Below are 27,631 nucleotides of genomic sequence, written 5' to 3'. Positions count from 1 at the left end.
TCTATTTTGTTGCTACAAATCGCGGCATGTATGTGTATGTACGGCAGGAAGCATATTGAGGATGCAATTTTTGTACCTGCTCAAATTCTTGCTTTCTTCTGTGATTTTCTTTTTGCCTGTTGGTTTACAGCATATCGTAACTCCCCTCTCGCTACGTTAAGTATGTGAGTTATTCTAATTTTTCTAGGGAGTGACTTTTTATTTTTTTTATTTTTTATTTTTATTATTTTTTTAAATTTATTTATGATAGTCACAGAGAGAGAGAGAGAGAGAGAGAGGCAGAGACACAGGCAGAGGGAGAAGCAGGCTCCATGCAGGGAGCCCGACGTGGGATTCGATCCCGGGTCTCCAGGATCGCGCCCTGGGCCAAAGGCAGGCGCCAAACCGCTGCGCCACCCAGGGATCCCTAGGGAGTGACTTTTTAAAAACAACTCTTGAATTCATCTGTAATTTATGTTGATGTATGAGACAAGGCATGGATTCCAAGTGATCCTTTTTCCATATGGGTAACTAGTTATCTCAATATCATTAGTTAAATAAGTCTTCATTTTTCTGTGTTTTAGGTGAAGTCTCACTTATTATATATTCATCGAATTCTTATTTCCTTCTTCAGTCTAGTGATCTATCTATCCTTGAGCCAGTGTTTATTTAATGTAGAGTTCCCTCAAATGGCTTTCTAAGGATTTAAAAAAATGGTCTTGCCTTAAAAAAAAAAAAAAACCTGAAAATTTTGACAAATTCCAACAGTCTGCTTGAATTTTCATTTCTTTGAATTTATAAATAAAAATTTAAACAAAACAGCTTATAAACTTTTTTTTAAATAAAAAAACGGTTCAAACAGAATTTTTTACCAAATGCATGCCTCTGCAATTATTCACATCTTTTTTTTTTTATTATTATGAAAGGAGTACCTGCCTATTTAAAAATGCTTAGCAAAATACTGAATATAGATTGAAAAAGGTCATTCATAGTTGCTTTCTTTTATTTTAAAGGTTTTATCTATTTATTTGACAGAGAGAGAAACAGCACGAGCGGGGTGGGTGTGAGGGGCAGAAGGAGAAGGAGAAGGAGAAGCAGGCTCTCCGCGGAGCAAGGAGCCCAAAGCAGGGCTCAATCCCAGGACCCTAGGATCATGACCTGAGCCAAAGGCAGACAAGCAACAGAGCCACCCAGGTGCCCCTCATAGTTGCTTTGAAATATAAGCTTAGGGGATCCCTGGGTGGCTCAGCGGTTTGGTGCCTGCCTTTGTTTGGCCCAGGGCGTGATCCTGGAGCCCCGGGATCGAGTCCTGCGTGGGGCTCCCGGCATAGAGCCTGCTTCTCCCTCCTCCTGTGTCTCTGCCTCTCTCTCTCTATCATAAATAAATAAATAAATCTTAAAAAAAAAAGAAATATAAGCATAGTTAACCTCTAGAGTGTGCTCCTTTCAGATAGTTTTGCTAGTTGTGAGGATGTGGTGCATAGTTCCTTGACAGATATCTATTGAGCACTTACTTTGTCCCAGATCCCTTACTAGGCATCGAGTCAGGTTCCGACTTCACAAAATAGACAACTCCTGCCCTCGTTAGCATTTTATCTTAATCCGTTCTTGTATTTTGCATACTCTTCATAGATTTTAATACCTGCAGATTTCATTGTGTTGTATGAATCCATTTGAGTAATAATTTTCCTAGAATTGGACATTTCTGATTTTTTGATTTTTTTCCCCCCACATTTAGAATGTTTCCTTAAGATGCATTTCTTGAAATGGAGAAAGTTGGTTAAAGGATGTGAACTCATTTAAGGTTCTTGACCCAGACTTCCAAATTGCTTTGTAAAAGTTACTAACTTTGACTGCCACTGGACGTGGACAAAGGGAAACTTTTTTAATCAATTTGCCAGCAATGATTATCATCACTAAACATTGTTTTTGTTGTTGATGAGTTTTAATTTTCCTTTTTTGATAACTAGCAAGGTTTCAGGTTTTTGTTTTTTTTTTTTAATACAGTCAAGCAAATGAAGTTCTTTGAAAATTTTTCTGATCATGCGCTTGCTCTATTCAAGATGCTTCCGTTTTATTTTCATGTGTATGAGCTCTTTATAGATAAAGACATGAGCCTTTTTGGCATTTACCCTCCTTCGGAGTTATCACAAAAGAGAAAAGCAGGAAATGATCACTGAGTTTTGGGTCCTGACGTACTTGAAGTCAAACTGAGGCTTAGGCACCTGTCCATTTCCAGGGCCTAACCTAGGGTGGGCACACAGCGGGCTCTCCATCCAGGACGTGGTGGACGAGCACACAGGTGTCAAGCCGTGCATTGGGTTCTGGGGGTCCAGGGACACGGAGACTGACAAGGGCAAAAACGTGGCTTCCTAAATTCAGCCTGGGCCAAGGAATGACTTTCTGGGAAACCCATCCATGTTTATGGGTAGGAAGAAAAAAATATCATAGCCAGAGGGCAAAAGGATACAAGCAACTGGGTAGCATCGGAGAGAACCTGAGAGAAGGAAAGGGGTAAAATGAAAAGCTAGTGAGAGGAGAGAAACCAAAGCATTCAGAGATCAATAAGCAAATTTATTCTGCATCCATCCATCCATCCATCCATCCATCCATAGGACATGCACAGGGTGTCCTATGTTGGGAGGTATGTTGCTATGGTGGGCGATTAGAAACGATCGGCGGCCTCACCAAAGCTTATCTAACTCCTCAATTCAGAAACGTCTTAGGCAACTGAAAAGATCTATTCCTGTAAAATTCTTGGTTATACACGCATATGCTTAAGTACATGTGTAACGCTAAGACTCGTTGGAAGGTTCAGGAGAGAGCGTCTCCCCAGCTACAGATTTCGGGGGCCTGCCTTCTCTGCCCTTACAACGATAGGTCCCTCTTGGTCACAAAATCTGGGGGGGAAAAAGAGGAGAGAAGGTAATAATTATGGCACCATCTGTTGCCATTGGATAGAGGATCTTCTCACCCCTGCCTCTCTTGGGGTTGTGAGTGAGAAGCTGGCAAGGCCCCAGGCCAACAAGAAAAAAACAGGGGACTGAGAGGGGACAACCTGCCGCGGTAGCCGGTGTCCGCTTTGTGGTACTCTTTTGAGGGTCATCTGGGAAAACTTTTATTATATACTTTATGGAATAATTTGCATTAGGTCAAATTTATATTCCTTCCGGAGAGCCTATGAAACATGATCCCTAATCTCAAGGGTAGACGTGGCAAAAACAAGAAAGAGAGTAATTAGCAAAAAAGGGTGTCCTGTGGGAAAGAACTCTGAGTGAGGAACCGTTCAGAATTTACAAGTTGCCCCTGGTCGAGATGGTGATGTGATCTGACCTTGGAGATCTGTGCGCTGGAAAGGATCACCCGAAGGATACCTTTAGTCAGGTGAATGAAGGCAGCTGAGTACCCAAGATTTTGGGGGCAGGTCACCTCTCTCCCTAACCTTAAGGAGCCGTTCATTCTCTTTATGGTGGCTTTGGTCATCCCCTAAGTACTGGCTATTGAGCAACTATTATGTGCCAGCTACTGTGCCAAGAACATCATCTATATTATCACCTATTCATTCCTCCAGGCCTAGCTCACTGTTCTTTTTAACCCACCCATGACTTATGTCCCCAAGCCGAATTAATAATGCCACTACCGGTGGACTGGTCATTAAAACACTCTACTCATTCTGTTCACTCCTTGAATGCAGCTCTTCTCCCACAGCCCACGCTTCTACCTGTCCCCCTCAGTTCCTCAGTCCTCCTGAGCTGGACAGGACCAGCACCCACGCTTTATTCCAACTTCCCAGCATCTGGTAGTCCCCACGTGCCACATTCCGTTGAGTGGAACCACATGACTTCAAACTCTTGGAAGAATCCCGTAATTGTTGAGCAGGAGGGCGCCTGGAACCTCCGCTGGCTACAAGCTCCTTTCACACAGGAGGATATTTAGGTTCGCACAAGTAACTTGCCTGAGGTCACGTAAACCTGATAGGACGAAATCAGAATCCAGTTCCCTTGCTTTTCAGCCCAGTGTAGATGCGACCGAGACACAACTAAGTATCTGTATTTCCCAATCTCCTGGCCCCACCCGAATCCTATCAGCAACTGGCCTTTGGACCTTCAGGCTATTTCTGTGATAATCTATTTTCTAAAAGAGCCCACTTCCATACACAGCTTTTCTTTCAAAGCTCCGCATTCCAAACAGGAAAGTCCAAACTCCAAATGGGCTGGCTTGAGCCCTTGAGCCGCAGCATCGGTGTAAAAGTTGGGGGTGGTGGGGTGGTGGTGGTGGTGGGGTGTGGTGGGGGGGCCCTTCTGTGTATATTTTTACCAAGTTCTGTCCACATGCAGCCTTTGATCCCCACAAATCAAAACGCTTGTCAACACACAGAGCAGGCTCCCTCTTCCCCATCTCTTGAGACCTGGCGGTTGTGCTGACTCGAGGATCCTTCCTCCTCACCAACCTGGCGAACCCCAAGGATCTGTTCCCCTCCTGGACAGCGAGCTGGCTTGGCCCTCGCACCGTCCCAAAGGTGGACTGTGTGTGCAGCACCGAGCAGCAGGGTGCACCGCGTGCCTCTGCATCTGGAAAATTACAGAAATGTGACTTACTCCTCGCAGCTGTACGCAACCCTTAGCCCAAACTTTCCTACTTGTTGGAGAAAGTAAGTAAAATATGTTGGTGCATTCGGTTCCCCCCCCCCGCCCCCCCCGCAGATTTCTTCTCTTTCTTGCTTTGAGTCCGGTTGCTCTGTTATGGCTGCTGGTCCCGCCGCCTCCGGGAGCTGCACAGGCTCCAGCACCCCTGGCCCTGGCCCTGGCCCTGGCCCTGGCCCTGGCCCCGGCGGGACAGGGATCCGCAGCTTCCCGCGGGGCTGCATCCCTGGAGCACGTTCCCAGGAGCTGGAGGACATCTGGGCGGCCCACAGGAAGTTCTGGTACTTCGGACCCCAGAGCAGAGAAGGTGCTGGAAGGGGACAAGACCGGCCCGGAGGACGCCCCTCCGAGGCTGCCCCTGCGCGCACGCTCCGACCCGGCGTGGCCCAGCGCTCCCCGCTCCGCTCCGCTCCAGGACGGTTGCCCGGCGTGCACATGGGGCCAGGCCGGCGGGGGAGGCGGCCTCGGAGAGCCCCGCGAGCTCAGGCTGGGGCAGGACGTTTAACACCCCCCCACCCCGCCCCGATTGGGGTTATTTTTTAAGTTGTGAAAGCCTCCGAAGGGCTGGCTGCCCCCTGGGCGCGCGGAGGGCCAGAGCCAGGCAGAGCGCGGGGCCCTGGGCTGCCAACCCTTCCTTCCTCCTCCTTCGATGCCCTCGACCTCGTGTTGGCCTTGGGGCTCCGGGGCGGGCCAGGAGCAGCGCGTCCCCGCCTCCGCCCTCCCGGGCCCGCTCCACGACCCCCGCAGGCTCGCGGCCTCCCAGGGCGGGGGCTCCTCGGGGCGCGCCCTCCCCCCCGGGGCGTGCACGGAGGCGCGGCGGGCGGGGGTGCGGGGTGCGGGGTGCGCGGTGCGGGGTGCGCGGTGCGCGCGGGGGCGGGTGGCCCAATGGGCAGCCTCGCTCGGGAGGCGGGCTCAGGCCGGAAGCCGTCCCCGCGCCCCCGCCCTCCCCGGCCGAGGGCGGCAGGGTCCCCGCCCGCGCTCTTTGTCCGGGGCCCGCGTGCGCCCCCGCATCGCCGCGTCCCCCGCGCGTCCTCCGCGGAGCTCCCGGCCCGGGGGCGCGGGGCGCGGGGGGCGGGAGGGCGCGCGGGCGGGAGGCGCTCGTGCCCGGCGGCCCCGGGAGCGCGCGCCCCTCCGCCCTCCGCCCTCCGCCCTCCGCCGCCGCCGCCGCCGCCGCCGCCGCGCCCGCCCCTCCCCCTCCCCGCCCCTCCCCTCCCCTCCCCCTCCCCCTCCCCGCGGCCGCCGCGGAACTTGCTGACTGCGCGGCCGGGAGGAGCCGAGCCGGGCGGCGGCGGCGGGAGGCCACAGCGCGCGGGGTGCCCGCGTCCCCGGGAGCGCGCCCTCCCCCGCAGCCCGCGCCCGCAGCCCTCGCCCGCACGCTCTATTTATTATTTATTTATTTATTTCTCACTATTTATTATTTATTTCCTATCGCCTCGGCATCCTCGTCCCCCTCCTCCTCCTGCGCCTGTCCGCCTCCGCGGCCCTCCCCGGCCTCCGCGGCCCTCCCCGGCCTTCCCCGCGCGGGCCGGGCGGCGCCACCCTCCGGCCGGAGCGCGGTACTGCACGGCCCCCGCCGACTCTCGATGTTCCACGCTCCCCGGCCGGAGCCTCCGCGGCTTCTTTTTTCCCTCCCCCCCCTCCCGCCCCCCCCGCGGCTGCCTCCATTTCCTCAAGGAAGGGTTTTTTTCGCTCTCCCTCCCCCACAGCGTAGCGGCGCGCGAGCGGGCCGGGCGGGCGGCCGAGGTGAGGCGGCGGGGCCGGGGGCGGCGGGGGGCGCGGGCGGGGGCGGGGCGGGGGCGGCAGCTTTGTTCGCGGGCGGCGGGCGGGGGCGCGGGCGCGGGCGGGGGCGCGGGCGGGGGCGCGGGCGGGGCGGGGCGGGGGCGCATCCTCGGCGGCCCCCGGGCGCCCTCCCCACAAAGGCCGCGGGGCTGCGGGGCGGCCGCGGCTCGCCGGCGCGGGGAGGTGCTGCACTTCTTGCGGCTTTTGTTTGTTTGTGTTTGCCTCCTCTTTCCCCTTTTTTTTTTTTTTTTTTTTTTTTTTTTGGTTATTTCTGGACAAAATGTCGGTCCGCGATGCGAGCGCGGAGCGGGGGGCCGGGGCGGCGCGGGGAGCTCGGCGGGCGGTGCAGCCGGGCGCCCGCTGCGCCCGCGGGGCCGCTCGGGGGAGCTCGGGGAGCTCGGGGGGAGCCCGCCCGGGGCACCGGCCGCCGCCCCCCCCCCGCCCCCCGTCCGCGCCGCGAGGGCCGGCGTGCACCGAGCGGGAACCGCCACCCCGAATGCGCGCGGGGGCCATCGGCGGGGTCCGCTCTCCTGCTGCAGCAGGGGGATTGCACGGTCTGCCTGGACCCTTGTCAGCGCCTAAATATTGAGACGTTAGTGACTCCTCTCTCCTCTCTCTCTTTTTTCTTTTTTTTTGCACATTTTTCAGCCCCAGCTCTGTTATGCACAAGGTGTCCTCAATGCTCGTCGCCTAAGTTCCCTGGCAAATCTGTCTCATGCCTTCTGAGAAACTACACAATTGATAGATTGTCCAAGGGATGGGGGGGGGGGGGGGGGAAGGACAAAAAAAAAAAAAAAAGAAAAAAATGTGAGTGGGGTGTTTTGTTTGTTTGTTTGTTTTTCTTTTTTCTTTTCTTTTTTTTTTTTTTTTCTCCGAACTTGAGTTCGGCCAAGGCTTGAACGTGGTGAGACACACCACCTCCCCGTGTAACCTTGCTGGGTGATGATGAGATCAGTGTGAGCACTGGCAAGTGTTTCTCATTAAAATGCGAATGTAGGGGAACCTTGGGAGGAGAACGTGCTGTTGTTGGTTGATCCCTCAGGCTTAATATTTCCTTTCTCTCTCTTTTTTTCTCCCCCCCTCTCTTTAAAAGTTTTCTAAGAAATAAGTTCACCAAGATGTCCAGTGATAGGCAAAGGTCCGATGATGAGAGCCCCAGCACCAGCAGTGGGAGTTCAGATGCAGACCAGCGGGACCCCGCCGCCCCAGAGCCCGAAGAGCAAGAGGAAAGAAAACCTTCTGCCACCCAGCAGAAGAAAAACACCAAACTCTCTAGCAAAACCACTGCTAAGTTATCCACTAGTGCTAAAAGGTAACGTGTCAAAAAAGGACGAAAGCACATGATTCCGGTTGTCTTCCAGACAACTCACTGTTGGTATTTTTTTTTTTTACATCACTAGCCAGGGTTCGGAGATATTTACTTGGTGATCACTTCTATTTGCACTTGAATAGCTTGTCATTCTTTAGGTGGGACGTAAGGCACCTCCCTAGAACTGTACTTCTAAGGGAACTTAACTCTGTACTTTGGTTAACTTCAGGGAGAGTGTCCTTGAGTAGAGAGAGCTTGGACTCCCGTTCTGACAGATTGTTTGAGGAGCTGGCAAGGGAAATTTGGTGCGCCCAAATTAGCTGGTACATTGAGGATGTTCCTTTTTATGAGTCATACTCTTCTTCTTCTTCTTCTTCATTGAAATTGACACTTCTGGAGGATCAGCAGCGCCTCTCCATGAAGCCTGATGATTAGAAAGGGGAGTGTGTTTGCTAGGAAATTTGTCAGTTCAAGGCCTGGACTATACTGGAGAGCAGATTTAAAATTTGGGCTCCCCGTTTGCTTTCAGTTTTGCAGATAAGGACTTTAAGTCACGCATCCCAGGTAACTGCTCTTCTGTAGTTAACGGTTGGTTATGCCTCTCTCTCTATTCTCGTGAGCGCGCATAAAACTGCAGAGGAGCCATTTACCATTTTGGATGGCACCTGGCTGTCGAAAACTTTCGTTGTGTTTGTGGCCCTTCCCTCTGAAACTTGTGGATCTGCTTGACGTGTTAATACCCCACAGGAGAAGAAACCTGTTTTGTTGGGTATATACGAAAGGCCGTTTGTTTCCTGTTGATTTATATTATCTTTGATGGCAAAAAAGAGAGAGAGAGAGAGAAAAAAAAAAAAAGGATTCTGTCGAGGGGACTCCATTGGTGGCACTAGGGGAATATCCATGAATTCTATTAATTCTACGTCAGATATGTCTATAGCGTTAGCTCATATTGACATTTTGTTGGTTTCTAGTGATCACAACTAAAGGGAGAAGAAAATATAAAAACTGTTCAAATACTGCGTTCTGTAGTGATTTCGAAGTACTCTTATTTTTCTGTGGACTTTCACCTCTATCAGTAATCCCGTATTAATAACTTGAGAATGTTTTATTGAATAACAGCAGTCTCTTAAATAATTTAGAGTCCCCCTCAATTTGCTGTGATCTTGTTGAGGAACGTGTTAAACACATCTTAAGTTTTGAAAGCATTTTAAATTTGAATAAAATCAGAGAACTGCTTCCCCTGCTCTCCCCCCCCCCCACCCCCCCCGCCCCCATCTCAAGGCTATATATCCTGGTATTTCTTTCCTCCCCACTTTACTCAGTCTTAGTCCTGTACTGAAATTAAGGTCAAGGAAAACAGAATTGGTTAAGTAAGAATGTCAGAGTCCTTTAGAAGTTTTTCACTGGTAAAGATGTTTGTGAATTTTAAACTTTTTTTGGCCCCAGATATCGTCAAAACTGTTAACGTACTCGTGTGATAGCTTGCTGACGCTTACCTCTATAAAAGTGACTTGAAGTCATTGTCAAAAATTCTAGTGCTTTCCCTCCTCCCTTCTTGTCTCATTTGCATATAAGCTTGAAAAGAGAATTTCTTTGGTAAAAAGTGTTTTAAAATAGATCTTCTATCCTTTATTGAGTACTAGTGGAGGACTACTTCTCAAATCAGGTGTGCATGTCATACTTATTTACAGTAGCGAGTGAGAAAAAAAGCTGCAAAGTTTCTGTTAAGGGATTTGGGTTATGCCTCTGAGAACAAAGAGGAAGCAGCCATGTTAGCATTACTGAAGGCAAAGCCAGCCTTGCATTTAACTGCATGGTGGTAGAGGGCAGTGTAATTCCCCGGTTATTCTGTAGACTACCTCAAATCCTTTTTGTCTGTTCTCATTTCACTAACAGAATTCAGAAGGAGCTAGCCGAAATAACTCTTGATCCTCCTCCTAACTGCAGGTAAGACACACATTTTGTTGTTCTGATTTTTTTTTTTGAAATGTGGAGAAATATCAGGAGGTTAACGTATCGGCTCTGGGTACGTGTGCTGCAGAAAAGCAGCTACTGTTTGCTTCTCTTCAGTTCTTGCAAGTGGAGCAAATAAAAATTATCCGAGGTGAATTAAACCGGTTTGGGGGGGAAAATACTCTTCAGCGTGTATCGTACCTCTTAGATTTAGGAACAGACCGATTTCTGGGCTTCTTACTGACATGGGTGTGAGTGGTGCTGATTTTTGTTCCGTTGTAACATCTCTGTAGGGTGCTTATTCAGAAGTATATTGCAGAAACTTCTAAAATTTTGCTAAGCTTTAAAGTTACTGCTCGTGTGCAATCTGAACTGACCTTCCAAATTTAGAAATCGCTGAATGTGGTGTTACAGAATGTAAATGCAGTAAACAAGAGTATAGTTTCTGTTTGATTTATTCAGTAATGTGCCTTAAGGACAAATTTTATGTGCTAAGCTAATGCTTTTAGTTGTTTTCTAGAGAATGCATTGGTGGAATTACTTACTTGTTAATCAAATGTCTTAATTGGGAAAATCCTTAGGAGTCTTGGTCCTTATAATATGTGTATGGAAAGCAGTAAATGAATTGGAATTTGTAGGAAGAATTCATTACAGTGACATCCTGTGGGATAATTTAAAACGGTTGGTTGCTATAAGGTGCTTTAAAAGTAAGTGGTTGACAGTTCTGTTTGTGAACTTTTTTTTTTTTTTTTTCAGTTTGTCTTAGTGCTCTGTTTTCAGCTGTGACTATGTGGCTTCCAAAATTCATCAGACTTAGGAAAAAAAAAAGTGTTGTAGAGAATTTGCATACAGATATGTGCTCAAGAGCAAGAGTGGCAGCTAGAAACAAGGCAGGGTTACAGTTGGATAGGAAAATGATTTTCTTGTCCTAACCTGTATTTTTGATGTAAGTTGTGTTCACATGAGATGATCAGACCTAGCCCTGAAGTCTTCTTGAGATGTAATTGGGTGTAACTCCATTGCTTCTTGCTTGTGTGTATTAATCAGATCCTTGGATAAGGTGATCTGATCCTGATTTATTCAGTGAATTAACAGTTTTGCTGATATTCGTAATCAGCTATTTCAGTTCAGAAGGCAAACGTGAATGTAAACTAATTTAAACAGGTAGTGGGTATGTTAGATCTCGAAGTTCTAAGAGCTGTGCTGTCCACTGATGCAGCCACTAGCCACTTGTGGCTCTTGACCACTTCAGTTGTTGTCCAAAATGAGATGTGCTCTAAATGTAAAATACACATCAGATTTTGAAAACTTAGTACGAAGAAAAGAATGTACAGTACCTTAGTGATTTTTAAAACTATCTGTGACGTGTTTAAATGAGAAGTCGGGTATGTTGAGTCACATAGAATGTTTTAAAATTTTACCTTTTTACCATCTTAATGCCGTTATTAGAAAATTTGAAGATACGTTATGTGGCTTGTATTACATTTCTAGTGAGCAGTGCTGCTGCTTTAGAGAATAAATACATCAAAGTATTCCTTCCAGCCTTCTGGATTGGTGCGTCTAATCTGTAGCCATTTAGTGAGGTCAAGTTAGATTTGCTCTTGGAAGAATCACTTAACTTGCAGAGTATATTCTGATATTTCCCTTTGTAAAAGATGTAAAGATCTATCAGTTCAAAACCTAAATTGCACGTGAGGTCAAACATTGGTTTCTGTTGATTTTCTGCAAAAAAACTAGCGTACGTGCATAAATCTAAAGAGTCTAGTAGGCGAAGTGTTGAATGCCCTTGGAGCAGTAGTGTAGTGTTGCAGTTACTGAAGAAGTGTGCTTTACGTGTTTAACCCAGGAATGGTTCCCCAAGGTCACTGAGGATATTTTAGAGGAAGTTGAATGTTTCTGGGAGGCAGAAAGTTTGTTTATTTTTCTGTTTATATGCCATGTTTCATTTTAGTCTGAAATTACGCTTCACATTTAGTGATCATTGAAGTAGCGAACCTGTGGGCTTGGGGACGGTGACATGGACTACATCATCTGTGCTTTCCCTGGTCACAATTTGTGATGATTGTAAACTATTGCAAATTATGTATTTCGGTTCTCTAGTTCTTTTAATATTTCAGGGTGGTGTTTTTTTTGTTTTTTTTGTTTTTTTTTTTTTTGTGGCTATGTGACTAAAGGAAAAACAGAAAAAGTGAGTCTTGACAGGGAACTGGGAGAAGTTGTGTCTTACTAGTTTGGGGACGGTCTTCTTTATATGCCTGACGTAAAATAGATACTTCTGTGTCTTTTATTTAAAGCGTCTGGAGATTGTTTTGGGGTGGAAGATGATCTAGTCCTGTCCTCGAGCAGGAATTTGGAATATTGAGTGTTTGGTGGAGACACTTTGGGATTTTGACAGTGAAGTCTGAATTTGTGTTGCATTTTTTTTTTACCTGTCGGAAATGTGTGACAGATCATGGTGTTGTTGTAGTTCACAGGTGCATGGGTGAGGATTTTAGCTTTATGGTGATTGTATAGTTTAAGTTTATTGATTTATGTTATACTTTAAAATGGGATTCTATGTTAATCAGTTTTAAAATGTGTGAGTTCATATTGCCTGAAATCTATGAAACCTTATACTCTCTTGACTTTGATGTTTAACTTTCATGTGCAGTTAATTAATCAGAATTCCATTATGGTTTTGAAAATAATTTTTACAAGCTTGTCAAAGTAGGTGACAGATTTAATTCTTCCTCAGGGAAGAAATGTAAAGTATATCTGTGTACATTCAGGAAAAAGTTGGTTGAAATAAAACTCAGCAAAACCAGAATTAGACAAGACTAAGAATTCTCTTAGATCCCATCCTCCCTTCTTGTGCTTTATTAATAAAATATTCTTCTCTTATGTTACATATTCCCTTACTATTATATGTCTAATATGTGTATATCGAGAGTGATCTTAGGGTAGACTTACCTGTTGAAGTAAGTGTGTGGTTTTAAACAGGTTTGAATATATTTTTGATAGTAATGATATTTCTTTTCCTGAGAGTATAAAAGTTGGATAAAGGACTATTTCCAGTGATTTGATGGCATTTTAGTTTTTAGGTAGTGGAGTTCCTTAGACCAGAGCATTCTCAACATAGGGATTTAATATTTAATGTAGTGGCCTTGATTTATATGGTTTACATAGTGTATCCTGCGTTATGGTATAGTTGATTCATCAGTGAGAATGAAGGGAAGTTGTGTTATGGGCATTTCCCTATCTGTTTTTGGAGAAAGTGATTGACTAGAATTGTTGAGTACTGTGCTATTAGGACATTTATGTTCCCTCTTTCCCAGAGGGTGCCCTTGTCCTTTCACAGTAACCACTTACAGACCTTTAGGAGGTTGCTAGATCTTTAACTCAACCTCTGATTCTTTCCGTATATGATAAAAGCACAAATACGCACTCTTAAAAAGTTCTTTAATATGTTGAGGTTGAATCCGTGTCAAAGTTGGATATTCAGGGACGTTTGTAAATAGTTTTTGGATGTGGGAAAGGCCTTACTGGAGGGGGACGTAATAGTATCAAGTGTGTGCTTGCAGAACTTGAAAAGGTACTTTAATACTTGTAAATCTTGCTAGCAGCATCCTTCTTTTAAAAACAAAATTAATACAAGAGGCAATTAAGTTCTAAACCAGAAGTTGGCAACTCTTGATTTGCTCATAAGCCTCTCATTGTCTAACTGTGGGTGAACCGTACCTCGTGAGGGCTATTGCCGCTTGCCACCATTTTCTAGGATAGACTAGAATTTTGCTCCTCAGAGGGTGATCTTCAGGTCAGCAAGGTCCGCATCGCAGGTAAGATTATTAAAAATGCAGAATCTTGCCTACCCTCGCTGCAGAAGTACTGAATCAGAGACTGAATTTCAGCAAGAATCCCGGTGAATCAAATGTATATTAAGGTTTCAGAAACATTGGTCTGAGTTCAAATCCTTGATCTGCCTCTTATTAGCTGTGTTATTTTAGATCAGTTAGGATATATTTCTGTCTTTCAGTTTTCTTAAATGTAAAATGGAGATTAAAATAATTCCCCTTCTACAGGTTGAGGATTAAATGAGTTGTTATGTTTTAAAGTTTTGTAATGGTGTAAATTGGGTCAGTAAAGTGACCACAGCATAATTAAGGGGAGAGAGGCAGGTTAGACACCTGTCCTCACTCTTGCTGGCATTTTTCCAATGGATCAACATCGTACTCTAGGAGTAATTTTATTTTAATCAATTTAGCATCTATTTATTTGAAAACACATCAAGCAAAAAAATTTTAAATATATATTTATTAGTTAAAGGAGTTCCTTAGAACTTGTGTAAAAAAGAAAATTAACCTAAGGACATTGGGCAAGGATGAAGGACTAGTATATCCCTTTTAAGAGGAATATACATAAAGTTAATGATACTTAATTCAATAGAGAATGATCTCTCTCTGCAGTAAATTACAATGAAAAAATTTTGAAAATAAGGGTGATAGTTACGTTTTCCCTTTTTAAAATATCCTGTTTTAAAAATGTGCAGGTTTATTGAGAATGAGATTATATCAATATTTGTAAAACTTGGATTCTGAATTGATGTAGTTTACCAGTAACCTAAATATAGCAACTTTTTTCCTTGCCTGTGATTTTGGAAGCTTTTTGTAATTGGTATATGAAGGCAGGTAATAATCAAAATAACATGTGATATCTACATTGCTTGGTTGGTTGCTTATACAGCATTTTATTTTATTTCATTTTATTTGGGGGAGGGAGGCAGGGAGGTTAGGCCTGGATCTCACAACCTTGAGATCATTACTTGAGCGAAAATCAAGAATCAGGTTGCTTAATAGATGAGCCACCCAAGTGCCCTTACAGTGCTTGATTTTTAAAGTCCTCCGCATTTATAGATAGATTGCTTTTTTTCTTTTTTACTTATACATGTGTTGTTGTGGTTGATATTAGGCAGCATGTGCTATGTGAAGGAAGATACCCTCTTTTGTGAAAGATCTCTTTCGTCATCTAGTCATTTTCAACTCTTCAAAAAAATTCTGGAACTCTCTCTCTTTTTTTTTTTTAATAAAAATGAAATCTTAACTGGAAGCACACTTTCTAAAACAGATAAATAAAGAACTACTCTGGTTGAAGGTATTTTCCCTACCACCCCATTGTGGTCATCTACTGATAGATAGTTCTTAGTGTTTTATTAATTAAATTTTGACTTCTGCACAGATTTTCAAAAATCATGAGGATTTTTTTTGGAAATTTGGGCATTACTGATCCTTTTAAATGATATTTATGTTTCATTAGGCTAGTACTAGCTTCAACACAGATGAAACACATAATACAGTATGTTTATGTTGTATACTCTAATTATTTACTTGTTTCTACCTTCTGCAAGGGTAAGTGTTCCTCTGAAAGGAGGGTGTGGTCTTACACATTTTTGTAACTCTTGCTTTACACAGTATTTTGCATATGAAAATTTGTTAAATTAATAGATAAATCGAAATCTGTCGAATTGACCAGAATAGAAAGTCCAGGCAAAACAGTGACTTTGGGTTGGAGAAAACTCTCTTAAAAATACCATATGTTCTGTACTTTTCTTCATAGTAGTAATTCTTAGTATGATTATTCAAAGGCACTTAGCTACTGTTTTCTATTATAGAAGGAAACTGATAATACTATAGTAAGCCTAATTATTTGTCTCATATGCAAGAGTGCTGCAGGAAGACCCAGTGCTGTTGTGGCTAAAAACTTTTCCCAAAAGAATGACATGATTGAAAACAGTATTTCTTCCCCTAAAAGGTCATGTTTTTATTAGGGACCTATTATGTTCAAAGCAGATAGTGTAGTTAGAAAGTAGGTGAAAACACTGTGTGCCTTTATTCCCAGTTGTTTTGTCACTTTCTATAGTTAACCAATTGGTACCTTATTCCCTCCTTGAAAAGAGTTGCTGTTAACAACAGATGGATATGTTTAGTTACAAGAAAATCAACAAATCCTTCTTGCTTTGAGTGCAAGGGCATTCAGATTGAGAATGGAGAGCTTGATCTGCCATTCTCATCTTCCTCATAAAATTGAGATTAAAAACATACAATAAAACCACTTGTAGACTTAGAGAAATAGAAATGATTTTTTTTTTCTTCCTATGCGGCTTTTGTCAGGGAAGTATATTTGTCATTTTATTAGAATCTAGAAAAGAAACTCTTTAAACTTTTATTCTTTCCTTTGCCTCTATATCAGTGGTTCTTTTGCCTCTAGATCAATCAACTGGTGGTGATTTTTGCCTCCCTACTTCTCTCTATCAGCTCCTCCCCCCCCCCCCCCCCAAAAAAAAAAAGCCTAAGGAACAGAGGGAACAGTAGACAATGCTTGGAGACTTTTGTGCTTTCTTAACTGGGAGAAGGGGTGGTGGTGGCTGCTGATATTTAGTGAGTAGAGGTCAGGGATGCTGCTAAATGCCCTGCAGTGTGTAGGACAACCCCCTCCAACAAAGATTCATCTGGACTAAAGTGTCAGTAGTGCTCAGGTTGAGAAATCCTGCTGTAGATCCTTAACTCTGATACCTTGCTGCCTGAATTGTTGCATAGTTTTCTTTTTACCACTTTGCTGTCTTATTAGCGATGCCTGCTTAGTATACTCTCCTACACCTTCTTAGAGCTGATGGCTCTACCTCCCACTACTCCTGTGCTATGGTTTATATTTATTGTGTATTTTTTGACATATGAGTGTGTTGTTTTTTATGTGAAACCACAGGAATGGCTACCTTGAATACCTGCTAAATTATGGTCTATTGAGGCCAGAAATGCTTTCGGCAGTATTTTTATTTCTTTTCTGTCTTCCACCAGTTAATTATACCCCTGCATGATCTAGCTTTAGGCTGTTGTATCTGTGTTCTACCAGAAATATTGAAGTACGATGCATCAAGGAGAAATACCATTGGAAATTCATCCAAATTCAGTTTTACATTGAATTACAAACAGGTAAGAAAGCCATGCTCTTGATTTGGTTTTTAGTTTCATCATTAAGACAGTACAGAGATTATTCACTTCTATTATTGTTCTAAGTCCACAGTCTTTTATTTCCAACCCTTGGGGCTAGATGTGTTTCAGAGTACAGAAAATTTTTGATTTTAGAAAGGGAATATGATGTGCTTGCTGTATCTTATATAACAACCCCAGTGGGATCTTCAAACACATAATATTTTTACACCAAAAATGTATGAATATTTATACTAAATGGGATAATAAATAGACATTACAAGTAATTTCAGGTTAGTTCATGTTTGGTGTTGGCTGCCAAATTATTTTTCTCCAAACTTACTTTAAAAACCTTTTGATTTTTAGAGCTTTTGGGATTCCAGAATTGTGGATAAGCAATTGTGAGTCCTCTACTCCCTGTGTTAGAATGACAATCGATTACAGCCATTTACAGTGAAAGTGTTTTGAAGTTGGTCGACTTTCCTTTCTTCTACCTGTTTTCTAATAGCAGTTTTCAGTTTCTCACTTTTTATTCTTGGAAAATTGCTTTTGTTGTTGTGGTGGTATGACTTGTATGTTTAATTAGAAAAATAATTTAGCCTCTTGATTTTAGAATTCTTTCTGCTTAAGTTGAAACTATAAGTATCAGTTTCTTTTTAACTCGCGTATGGTGTATTACTTTTCCACTTTGTTTAGTCATTTCATTTTTTTTCTTAATGCACGAAATTACACCAAAACCAGTGCGTCCTTCAATACTTAAACAGAGGACTTGCCATTTTTATGTATGTGTTTTGTCCTGTAGCATTTGAGTACAGTTGAGTACAATTGAGTACATTAAATTTTGCTGTGTTGGAAACATATAAGGGTTTACTCTCTTGCTCATATGAAGTCCACTGTACATGCAGGAGCTCTCCTGGGTAGGTCTTCCATGTATGGACTCCGCTCTCTGCTTCTTGCATCCTGTAGTTGTGCCATTTGAAACCTGTGTCCAAGCAAGAGAGTTAGGGGGTCATGTGCCAGCTTTTAAGTGCTTCGGTCTGGAAGTAAGACATGAATTCATCACATGGCCTCCGCTAACTGCAAGGTGGCTGGAAAGTGTGGGGGAGCATATGGATATTCAGTGAGAAATCAGTTTTTCTGCCACAAAGGATGCATACTTCCATGAATAGATGACTTTCACTCTTACTTCAAAAGAGGAAATAATTGAGCATCCAGCCTGACACTGTACTGGAGTCCATAGTATAATACTTATTAATACTCTAACTTGTTTAATTCCCAAAGGAACCCTCTAAAGAATCATTCTTTTTAAGATCTCAAAACTGAATCTTAAGAGTAGTTGAGAAAATTGCCAAATGTCACATATGTAGTGCATATACATAACAGATGCGGGACAAAAATCTATGTTTACTTTTTGACATAAAAGTAAGCGCTTCTGCTTTTGTACAGTGCTGCTTGAGAGATCTGGTAAAAGCATTCAGAGTTGATTATGGGTCTGTAGGTGCATGCTTAGTTTAAGTATATCTCCCATTTGTTTGTTTATAGTTTTTCGAAGGATCCAAAAATACTGTTCCTTGTAGGGTTTTAGAACCTGGCAAGTAAGGTCCAGATGGTGAGTTGGAGAAAAAAAAGAGTTTCCTTCTTTGGCTTGGGAGTGCAAGGCTTTCTTACCTTTTTTTTTTTTTAATTTATTATCATTTAAGCTTTTTTTTTTTTTTTTTTTTTGTTTTTTTCAGGGAGCATTTCCCCAGTTGTCAGCTCTCTTGCCTTATTCTCTTCCCCTGTAAGAAAGAAGGTCAGGGACTGAGTATGATCATAACGGAAAAAGCAAATCTTTGTTCTCTGCCTTGTAGTTCTTTGTGTATGGCTTTCCTGTGGGCAAAGGAATATCTTTAAATCTACCTCTGCTTTTTTCTCTGGGGTATTGTGAAGCAGTCCATGTTTATGAATTGCTTTGAGGTTGGAAAAAAATCCATCTGTAGATAAGAATTCCTAGCTTTATGGAGAAAAGTCCCAATCACATAGGATTTTAGGAGAATTTGAATGCTGATTTCTCAGCACCATGTGCACTTACTATTTTTTGATACTGGCACTAGATCTCACGTTTTTAACAAATTTGGCTTCATGTTCAAGTTAAGTCCTCTTAATTTTGTCTTTTTTTTCTTATAGCTTCATAGTTCATTTAATCACTGTTTTCCTAAATTTGTGAATTTATACAGAAATTATTCCCAGATAGTAGTGTGGGGATTTGCTTTTTTTCTTACGAGTGAGTCTCTTTGGAAAAGGAGCTGGTCCACTTAGCAAGACAGACCTACTAACGTTCTCAGGGTGACCTGCTAGGTTTATGTAGTTCATTTTAGATTAATGAGATTAGTTTTATGAATCAATCTGTACCTTGCATTTTGTCTAAAGGCAGTCTTGAATTTTAAACTTGTGGCATTTTCCTCTTTGTTGACATTTCATTGGTTTTATAAGGGTGTGTAGATAAACAGCATAAGCTTATTTTATAGCGCTTGTTTTGTATGTGATGGTCAGTAGGAAGCGATTAACCTCAAAAACAACAGCAATGGGGCCAAGTTTTTAGATCATTACATTTAAAAACATTTCAGTCCTTTCTTGATCCTGAATGTATGATTATTTTAATTTAATGGTTATTTGCAGCGAATAGGAACTGAAAGGAATTGCAGTATTTCCATGTTCATTCATTGTTTGTGGTTTAGTCTGCCTGTTTTGGAGAGATTTGGACCAGTTATCCCCTTCCAAAGTTTCTTTGCTGCTTCACTGTCCCAGAGCAAATACACTTTGTCATTCTGTTTAACTTCTAGCTTGTCTGGGGAAAAATAAAGACATCTCTTGTCTGAAATTGCTTTTGGGAGTATAGCTCCACATGTTTTGGTCGGAATGAAAGGCCTAGGGAAACATGAATTTTGTTACCTTTTTATTTTATTTTCCTTTACTTATAAATCATCATGATGATCCTCCCTTTACATCCTTGCCTCTCACTTTTTATAAACAACATTCATTCCCTTTCTAAGGGTGGTTATTTGTAGTTTGTTTTGCCATTTACAATCTTAGAAGTCCTTTACAAATGGATCATTTTTTCACATTAAATTTTAGTAGGTCAAGAATCCATTTATTCAGGGTCCCCAAGAGAATCGATCTCAGAAGATTGTGGCTACATATTTTTTATGGCTTCCTATTGCTTTCTGTAGTCTTCTCAATTTAAAGAGTAGCAACAACAGAATATAAAGGGCACCATAAGGCCTTGGCTTTATGGTTTTATTTTTGTTTCACACTTGTTTCTAAGAGTATTGGTAATATTTGTTGGATCTGTGAAGTATATATGCTTGTGGTAAATTCACCTGCTATCACAGTGAGGAAAAATCTGGCCTTTGATGGGTTTGAACATGAATTTAGATGCATGTGTTCCATGTGGAATTAAGTGGCAGTTTTTAACTAGTATTCCTTTAGATTTTATTTTATTTAAACGAGTGTCTGTTTAAAATTTTAAAAGACGTTTCTGTTATATCTTCCCAGATGCTTAATATCCCCATATCCATTAGAGGACTATGCCAAGCGTGCATTTTGTTCTTTTTTAAAACCCTAAAATAAACATGTTGCAAATGATTGCTTTCCCCTCCTGCTGAGGTTTCTTAGTTTTTTTAAATTAACTTTTTATTATGGACGATTTGAAACATATATGAAAGTAAACAGACTATTATGATGAATCCCCATGTAGCCTGCACCCAGTTTGAGTAGTTACCAATCCTTGACCAGTCTTGTTCCACCTCTAATCCCATCCATCTCACCCTCCCATATTACATTGAAGCAAATCTCAGACATCATTTCATCTATATTTTTAAAGAACAGATATTGTGCTGTGCATTTTCAAAAAATAGGGACTCCTTTCTAACTTAACTACAATGTCATTAACACACCTACATTTTAAAAAATCTAAATTCCTTAATTGTTCAAGTTTACAGATGTCTCGTGGATGTCCTAGACAACTGCTCCCTCCCAATTCCCACTCCCTAAACTTACCTGAATCAGTGTCCAAATGAAGTAGACGTATTGAGATTGGTTGGTATGTCTTTTATATCTTTTTTAATCTCTAAATTATATTTTTCCCCATTTTTTTGCAGTGTAGTGAAAGAACTGGGTGAAGTTTCTGAGAGTAGACTTTGCTTATTGCATTTGTATAGTATAGTTTAATATCTTTGCTTTCAATATTTCCTTTAAATTTGGGAGTTTTGTCAAGAGGCTTGATCAGAGTCAGGTTTGGCTGGTTTTCTTTCTTTTCCTTTCCGTTTTCCTTTTCCTTTTCCTTTTCCTTTTCCTTTTCCTTTTCCTTTTCCTTTTCCTTTTCCTTTTTCCTTCCCCTTCCCCCTTTCCCCTTCCCCCTTTCCCCTTCCCCTTCTCCTTTCCCTTCTCCTTTCCTTTCCTTTCCTTTCCTTTCCTTTCCTTTCCTTTCCTTTCCTTTCCTTTCCTTTCCTTTCCTTTCTTTTCTTTTCCTCTTTTTCTTCTTTCTTTCACAACTGCCTTATGGGTAGTATGGTTTCTATCAGGAGACTTGTAAGATCTGATTTTCTTCTTGTGATGTTAGCAACCATTGGAATAGATCTCTAAAGAGAAACTTACTGCATCTTCCATTTGTTTACCCAGTTGGGAAAGTTACTTAGTGAAGGCAGACTGTTTTATTCCTTCTCTTATTTATCAGTTTTATTTTTTAGTGCTTTTTCAAAATAATAGTTGGTTTCCTAGTATCCTTTTCAGAATCATTGTGAACTCATAACTGTTGTGTTTCAGTCCATTGCAGCACTTCTGTATGTTGCCATTATAATCCTATACACCCGCTTAATTTTAAATAAACTTTAGCTTCAGTTGCTTTGCCTTAGGGAACTTTGGATGCATAAAAATTGCATGGACCTATTTTGTGGTAAAAAATAATGCAAATACATACATTCAGCCTAACCATTGCCCTAGATATTTTTCAAAAACTGAATACTTTTTTACGCTATTGTTTTAAACAAGTGATATTCTCCTAGCCACCTCTTCATCATTTGTCAAGGGATAATTATTAAGTCTTAGCATTAGGATGACTGAAATACCTTTATTGGAACTACAGGTCTGTTTTTAATTTCTGAATTAAAATAAATGAAGGTGGAATGCAGAGACCTTTATCAGAATGAAATTAATTTATCACAAGAAATGAATTTAAAAATCAACCCTGTTGTAATCTAATAAGATCTAACAAGATAAGCAACCTTCCTTGTCTGCTTACAGTGTTTCTCATCAGGGTTCCCCCTTGGCATTTGGGGCTGGATTGTGCTTTTCCTTGGAAGACATTGAGCATCCTTGGATTCTGCTGGTCAGGCCTGTCCCAGTATTGCCACCAGAAACCACCTTCTCCCATTTCCAAATGTCTTAAGGAGGGGAAAGGGGTTAATCACTTCACATTACAAATTACTGGTGGAGATTCCACATTGTAATGCTAGCAAATCATAACAGTGTAATTAAAAATTGTATAGTATTGCTTCAAATAATAATGTATAATAATTTTTAGTAGATTTCTAATGTAAAGTCTGTGATGACCCAGTGTGTGTGATTTTACTGCCTATGTAATTATCTTCCGTGCAAAAAATAGATGTTTTCTTCCTCTAGCATTTTACTTTTTACACCTCCCCCAAACTCTGAACTCTCATACTGAATATGAACTTTGTGCATGAGCTCAACATATATATATACACACACACATTTTTGCAAATATGTATGTATATACATATCTTTTGATCTTTTTGTTTAGCGAGTTTTATTTTACTTAGAGGAAAACCTGTGTACCTGAGGGATTTTTCTGCTGGCCCATTGCCTCCATTAACCTTTCCTGTTTTTCAGAAATTATTTAAAAGCCCGTTTAATTCTGTCATCTTTTCTCTCCTTATTATCTCCTCTCTGGCTTCTCATTTATCTTTATTGAGCCATGTATGTAGCTACTTCTCCACATTTGTCTTTTATCTCTTTCATCTTTTTGTAATCTGGCTTTTCGTCTTCTGTTTTATTTCAAAAATGTCATTTGGTAAGCTTGGTTGTCCATGTTTTCTTCATATGACTTATTTGTAATTTCTTTGTTTTAAGTGTTCACCTTGTTATGTCTCTTTACTTTTCAACTTGTATTCTGTTGTTGATGAAATATTTCTTCTTTCTCCTAATTACTCTTCTTTTGTATTTAGTATTTGTTTCTTCTTAAACGTGGTACCTATTCTTTCTTCACATGTGTATCCTTTTTTTTTTTTAAGGTTTATTTATTTATTAGAGAACATGAGCGGAGAGAGGAGGGAGAGGGAGAGGCAGGCTTCTCATTGAGCAGGAACCCAGGATCATAACCTGAGCTGAAGGCAGATGCTTAACCGACTGAGCCCCCCAGGTGCCCCACGTGTGTCTGTTTTATCTTTTATCTTCCCCTGGGCACTCATGCCACATTGTGTCAGAGGGGCCTTTGATTACAGAATTTCCTCAGAAATCTCAGTAATTGTGGGCCACCTGGGTGACTCAGTTGGTTAAGCATTAGACATTTGGTTTCTGCTCAGGTCATGGTCCTCACAGCCCTTCAATTGAGCCCCGCATGGGGCTCCATGCTCCCGGGGGAATCTGCTTCAGATTCTCTCTTCTTCCTCTGCCCTTCTGCACCCTCTGCTTGCATGCATTCATGCTCATTCTCTCTCTCTAAAATAAATAAACAAATCTATATTTTCATCTCTTAGTGTATGTAACGTTCTTGCATTACATTTTAGAATAATTTTAATGAACTTGTTAATTGAAAGCAGCTCTGAAACTAGCCAAACTCTTTTAAGTATGGAGTGCGCTATAGGAACCCTGCATTGACCATACATCCTGGCTTATGATTATTAATAGCATTAATATTAATAGCATTTGTTTTTACTTTCAGAAATTCCCCAGTGTGCTAAATTATAGGGTCATCTTACTCTTGTGCTAATGTGGGCAATGTTCTGGTTTGGCTTGGTGCATTAAGATTCTTGTAATCAATTCTCCAGAGCCGAGATTCTGATTTAGTAGTTCCAAGGGTGGCCTGAGGAGGATGTGCATTTTAAGAAGCATGTCTTAGGATACAGATAGTAGTGGCCCTCTAACCATTTTCTGAGAACTAGCACTCAGACTAAAGATCTTAGTTGGGTTGGGGATAATGGGGAAGCGGCAGAGGAGGTAATAAAATACCACTTATTCTCACTAGAGAAGAACAATTAAGCTCATATTTCTTACTTGATTTTAATGGCTGTTTTCTTAAGAATCACCTATACTTTGAATGCCGGTGTCATAATACAAGAGTATTGGTAAAAGTGTGTGTGGGAGGAGTCTGCTAAACATTAAGGCTCTGCATGTGTGTATGTAACTAGTGACTTAATGAGGACATGAAATTTTAGTGCAAACAGCTGAAAAATACAAGTAAATCAGAACTTAAGCTACAATTTTGGAGTAAGCTGGCTGAGCTAATAACTCCAGAGACAGTTCTGAATCTCACTCATGTGTTTCTATATTTTTTCTTTCATGTGTTTCTATATTTAAAAAAAACGAAGAAAATAAAAACACTTCAACAGCAGTCTCTTCAGGTATTTAACCAGAGGATGATTGATTTGAAAACCTGAAGTAGATTATTTGTAGACTAATTTTAAAAAATTTATCCTATATACTTTTGTTATATAGCTTTCTCTATGGATATGGATATTTCAAACTTCTAGGTGATTTTTTTTTACCTTTTATTCGAGAACATAGGAAAACATGAAAAACTACCTTAAAAACTACCTTAAAAATGTTTTGAAGCAAGAATAGTCTAAATTCCCAAGCATGATCCCACACTGCCAAAATGACAGTTGTATAGTCTCACTGAAGACTAGCAGTATTAAAATTGTAGAAACAAGTAGAATTCATTTATTAGACTGTTACCCCGCACACAAAGGAAGTTTGGTACAAGACTGTGAAGAGTGGCAGTTTCCAGTCCTATGCCTATGCCAATATGCCTATGACATATTACTACCATAGGCTACAGAAGAAAAAATATAGAATATTTTGAGATAAAGAATACAAGATAAAAGCATTTTTTTTTAAATTTTTATTTATTTATGATAGTCACACAGAGAAAGAGAGAGGCAGAGACACAGGCAGAGGTAGAAGCAGGCTCCATGCACCGGGAGCCCGACGTGGGATTCGATCCTGGGTCTCCAGGATCGCGCCTTGGGCCAAAGGCAGGCGCTAAACTGCTGCGCCACCCAGGGATCCCGATAAAAGCATTTTATATATTTTATCCGTTCATCAATTATGGATATTTAGCTCATTTCCATCATTTGGCTGCTCTGAGTGGTGCTGCTGTGAACACTTGCCTACAAGCATTTGTTTGAATACCTGTTTTCAGTACTTTGGGGTATATTTCTGGGAGTGGAATTGCCATATCATGTGGTAGTTCTGTTTAACTTCTTGAGAAACTGCCAAACTGCTTTGCACAATGCTGTAGCATTTTAGTTTCCCACCAATAATGTGTGAGGGTTCCAGTTTCTTTACATCCTTGTCACACGTATTTTCTGGTTTTTTGACTATAAGCATCTTAGTGGGTGTGAAGCGGCATCTCATTGTGGTTTGGATTTACATTTCCCTAATCACTTGTGATACTGTGCATCATTTGGTGTATTTTAACTGACTCCCAGTTCTAAATATTGAAGTAGAAGAGAATTCTCCCTTAAAGTAATAAAATATGCTCCCCTTTGAAAAAGCCAATATTCTTATTGAAAATACTTGTGAACAGTTCTTTAAATTTTGAAGGGAGAAAAGCCAGGGATGCCCCAATTATAACTAATAACCGTGAGTGACTATAATATAAACGTTGAAGAAGAAAAGATAACAAAGAATATAAATATTAGAAAGGCAGAGACAACCTCCCGACTGCCCCCCAAATGCCCTTTTTAATATATTCAGGAATTCCAACTGACTTAGACAAATACAAGTTCAAGTCCCGACTCCACAAGGTAGCTGTGAGATTTTGAGCAAGTTAATTTAAATTTCTGTCTCATAAATGTGGATGATAATCCTATTTCATCTGTTTTTGGTGTATTAGATACTCCATATCTGGTGTATGTTACATGTAATGGTAAATAGCTGTTTTATGGAAAAATAAACCAGCGTGTTTATGAAATAAGACTGAAAAATGAGGTATTAGGGTCAGTTATATACAAAGATTTAAGAAATATTTCTAGTCCACAAAGAGTAGTGATGAGTGGAATAGCATGGCAAAAAAATCTGAGATACTATGGTCATTGACTTCTATGGTAAGACTAAGAATTTTGTGTTCTACAGCCATCTTTTATATTTTATATTGTCAGCATTTAGCAGTTTCTGGCACATAGAAGATACATTGTATATGTTTTAAAGTTTTGTTGAATACAAACTTCAGGTGGAGACTTATTAGTATATTAGACAAATACCTTTAAAAATACTCAAAGTGACTTACTTAATATGTGAAATTGGAATAAACAAATAGTGCTTTAAAAAGTTGTCACAACTTTTATAATATAACCTCCAGATGGATGAAAATCTTAAGTATATTGTAAATAAAGTCAAACTGTTGGAAAACTTCAGGAAATGGGCCTATGTATTGTTTATTGTTTTAGAACATCCATAGTGTACAACTGCAGGGAGTGTCATTTACACTGTGCTCTGTTCAACACGCCGTAGCACAGACTCTACCGTAAGTGGCACCCTGGGGGTTGTGCAGTATGGTGGCCATGATCAGACCGTTGACGATTAACTTTTAATTCATAAGTGAAATCATAAAGGAGATGGTTGAAATTCTAATATATATGTAAAGTAAGAGTTCTTGTGCTATGAAAGGAACAAAATTTTAAACAAAGAAATATTCACATCTGCATTGCAAAGAATGTATATCATAAGGAGCTCATATCAATAATAAAAATATCGGTTCATAATGATTAGCTGAAGGATATGAATTCACACAGGCTCCTAAAGACGCAAAAACTGGAAACAACACTGGAGGGGTTGCACTCCTTGGACTGCTTCAAAAACCTATCGAAAGCTTATGAACCAACTCTTCAGGAAAATATATGCAGGACATTTCGGGAAGTTTAGGACACCATGAAGGTCTTTCTTTCTAAGCTCTGGAATTTTATAAATGAATTGTTACATTTAATGTCAGTTAGTGCAAAGAAGCAAAATATGCCTGTCACTTTTCAAGAAAGATAGGTGGGAGAGAAATAACTCTGTAGCCTCCAGAAAATTGAGAGCTTGCATGTTGAAAGTAGAATTTAAAGAGTTTCTTAAATAGCTGGGGGAAAGAAAAATAAAATTATGTTTTGCCTTGAGTCCTGGAAGTCCACCTGCCAGCTATGAATGTGTAAGGGGAGAAGTGGAAATAGAGCAAAAGAGATGATTTGGAGAAGGGGTGGTTTGAGACAACATGTCCAGCCCAACGGAAGGATTAGGAAGAAAAGTAGAAAAAAGCAGAGATTAGGCTGGATGTGGTCTGATGAGACCTCTGACACCTGCAGGCAAGCATCCTGATGCAGGACCTGTAAGGGCATTAGGAAGTCTTTGCAGGCTGTTGAAAGGGGAGTTGGGATTTCAGGGTAACAGATTAGCCTGCAGCTTGAGTTGTGGTGGTTAGACAGCCTTGGGTAACTAATTGACAAATGGATGATTCTGGGGGGGAAATGGTCCGGAAGCAGTTCCTCTTGAAATCTGTTAATTACACGGTTTTCAGATAGGGATGAGGAGATTTTCTAATTTTATTGTTTTAACCTTCCAGTAAGACAGTGCTCCCCTCATTATGAAATATGTAGTAGCTAAAGAAAACATACGATGTTTGTCCATGTCTGTTTTTTAATAGTGGGAGTTTACGAGGAAGTTGTGCTTTTCTGGTTGTTGCACGTGGAGATTCAAGGTCAAATATCTCAAGCAAAAGGCAATACAGGGGAAGCCCAGTTGGCACTAGCTGC

General features: G+C 41.3%; 1 protein-coding gene and 1 long non-coding RNA gene across 3 annotated transcripts in view; one reads left to right on the top strand and one right to left on the bottom strand.

Annotated features, from left to right (window-relative positions):
* Positions 1-2,535: 2,535 nt before the first annotated feature.
* On the bottom strand, positions 2,536-6,279 carry LOC140624555 (uncharacterized). Its single transcript, XR_012024018.1, has 2 exons — positions 6,031-6,279; positions 2,536-4,550 (listed from the first exon to the last, which is right to left on the bottom strand). It is a non-coding gene; the product is annotated as an uncharacterized lncRNA (long non-coding RNA).
* UBE2E3 (ubiquitin conjugating enzyme E2 E3) overlaps positions 5,933-27,631 on the top strand; it is an 85,874-nt gene continuing 64,175 nt past the window's right edge. The window contains exons 1-3 of one of the 2 annotated variants that reach the window (XM_072811470.1): positions 5,933-6,365; positions 7,495-7,713; positions 9,607-9,657. In XM_072811470.1, the coding sequence (XP_072667571.1) occupies positions 7,520-7,713; positions 9,607-9,657 (245 nt within the window). In that variant the 5' untranslated portion in view covers positions 5,933-6,365; positions 7,495-7,519. Of the gene's footprint in view, positions 6,366-6,898; positions 6,994-7,494; positions 7,714-9,606; positions 9,658-27,631 lie in introns of those variants that run through there. The other variant, XM_072811471.1, reaches the window with a different exon arrangement.

Source organism: Canis lupus, chromosome 34, assembly GCF_048164855.1.
Source record: "Canis lupus baileyi chromosome 34, mCanLup2.hap1, whole genome shotgun sequence".
Taxonomy (NCBI): Eukaryota; Metazoa; Chordata; class Mammalia; order Carnivora; family Canidae; genus Canis; species Canis lupus.
The sequence above is the reverse complement of the archived record's forward strand: the minus strand, read 5'-3'. Positions and strand labels throughout refer to the sequence as shown.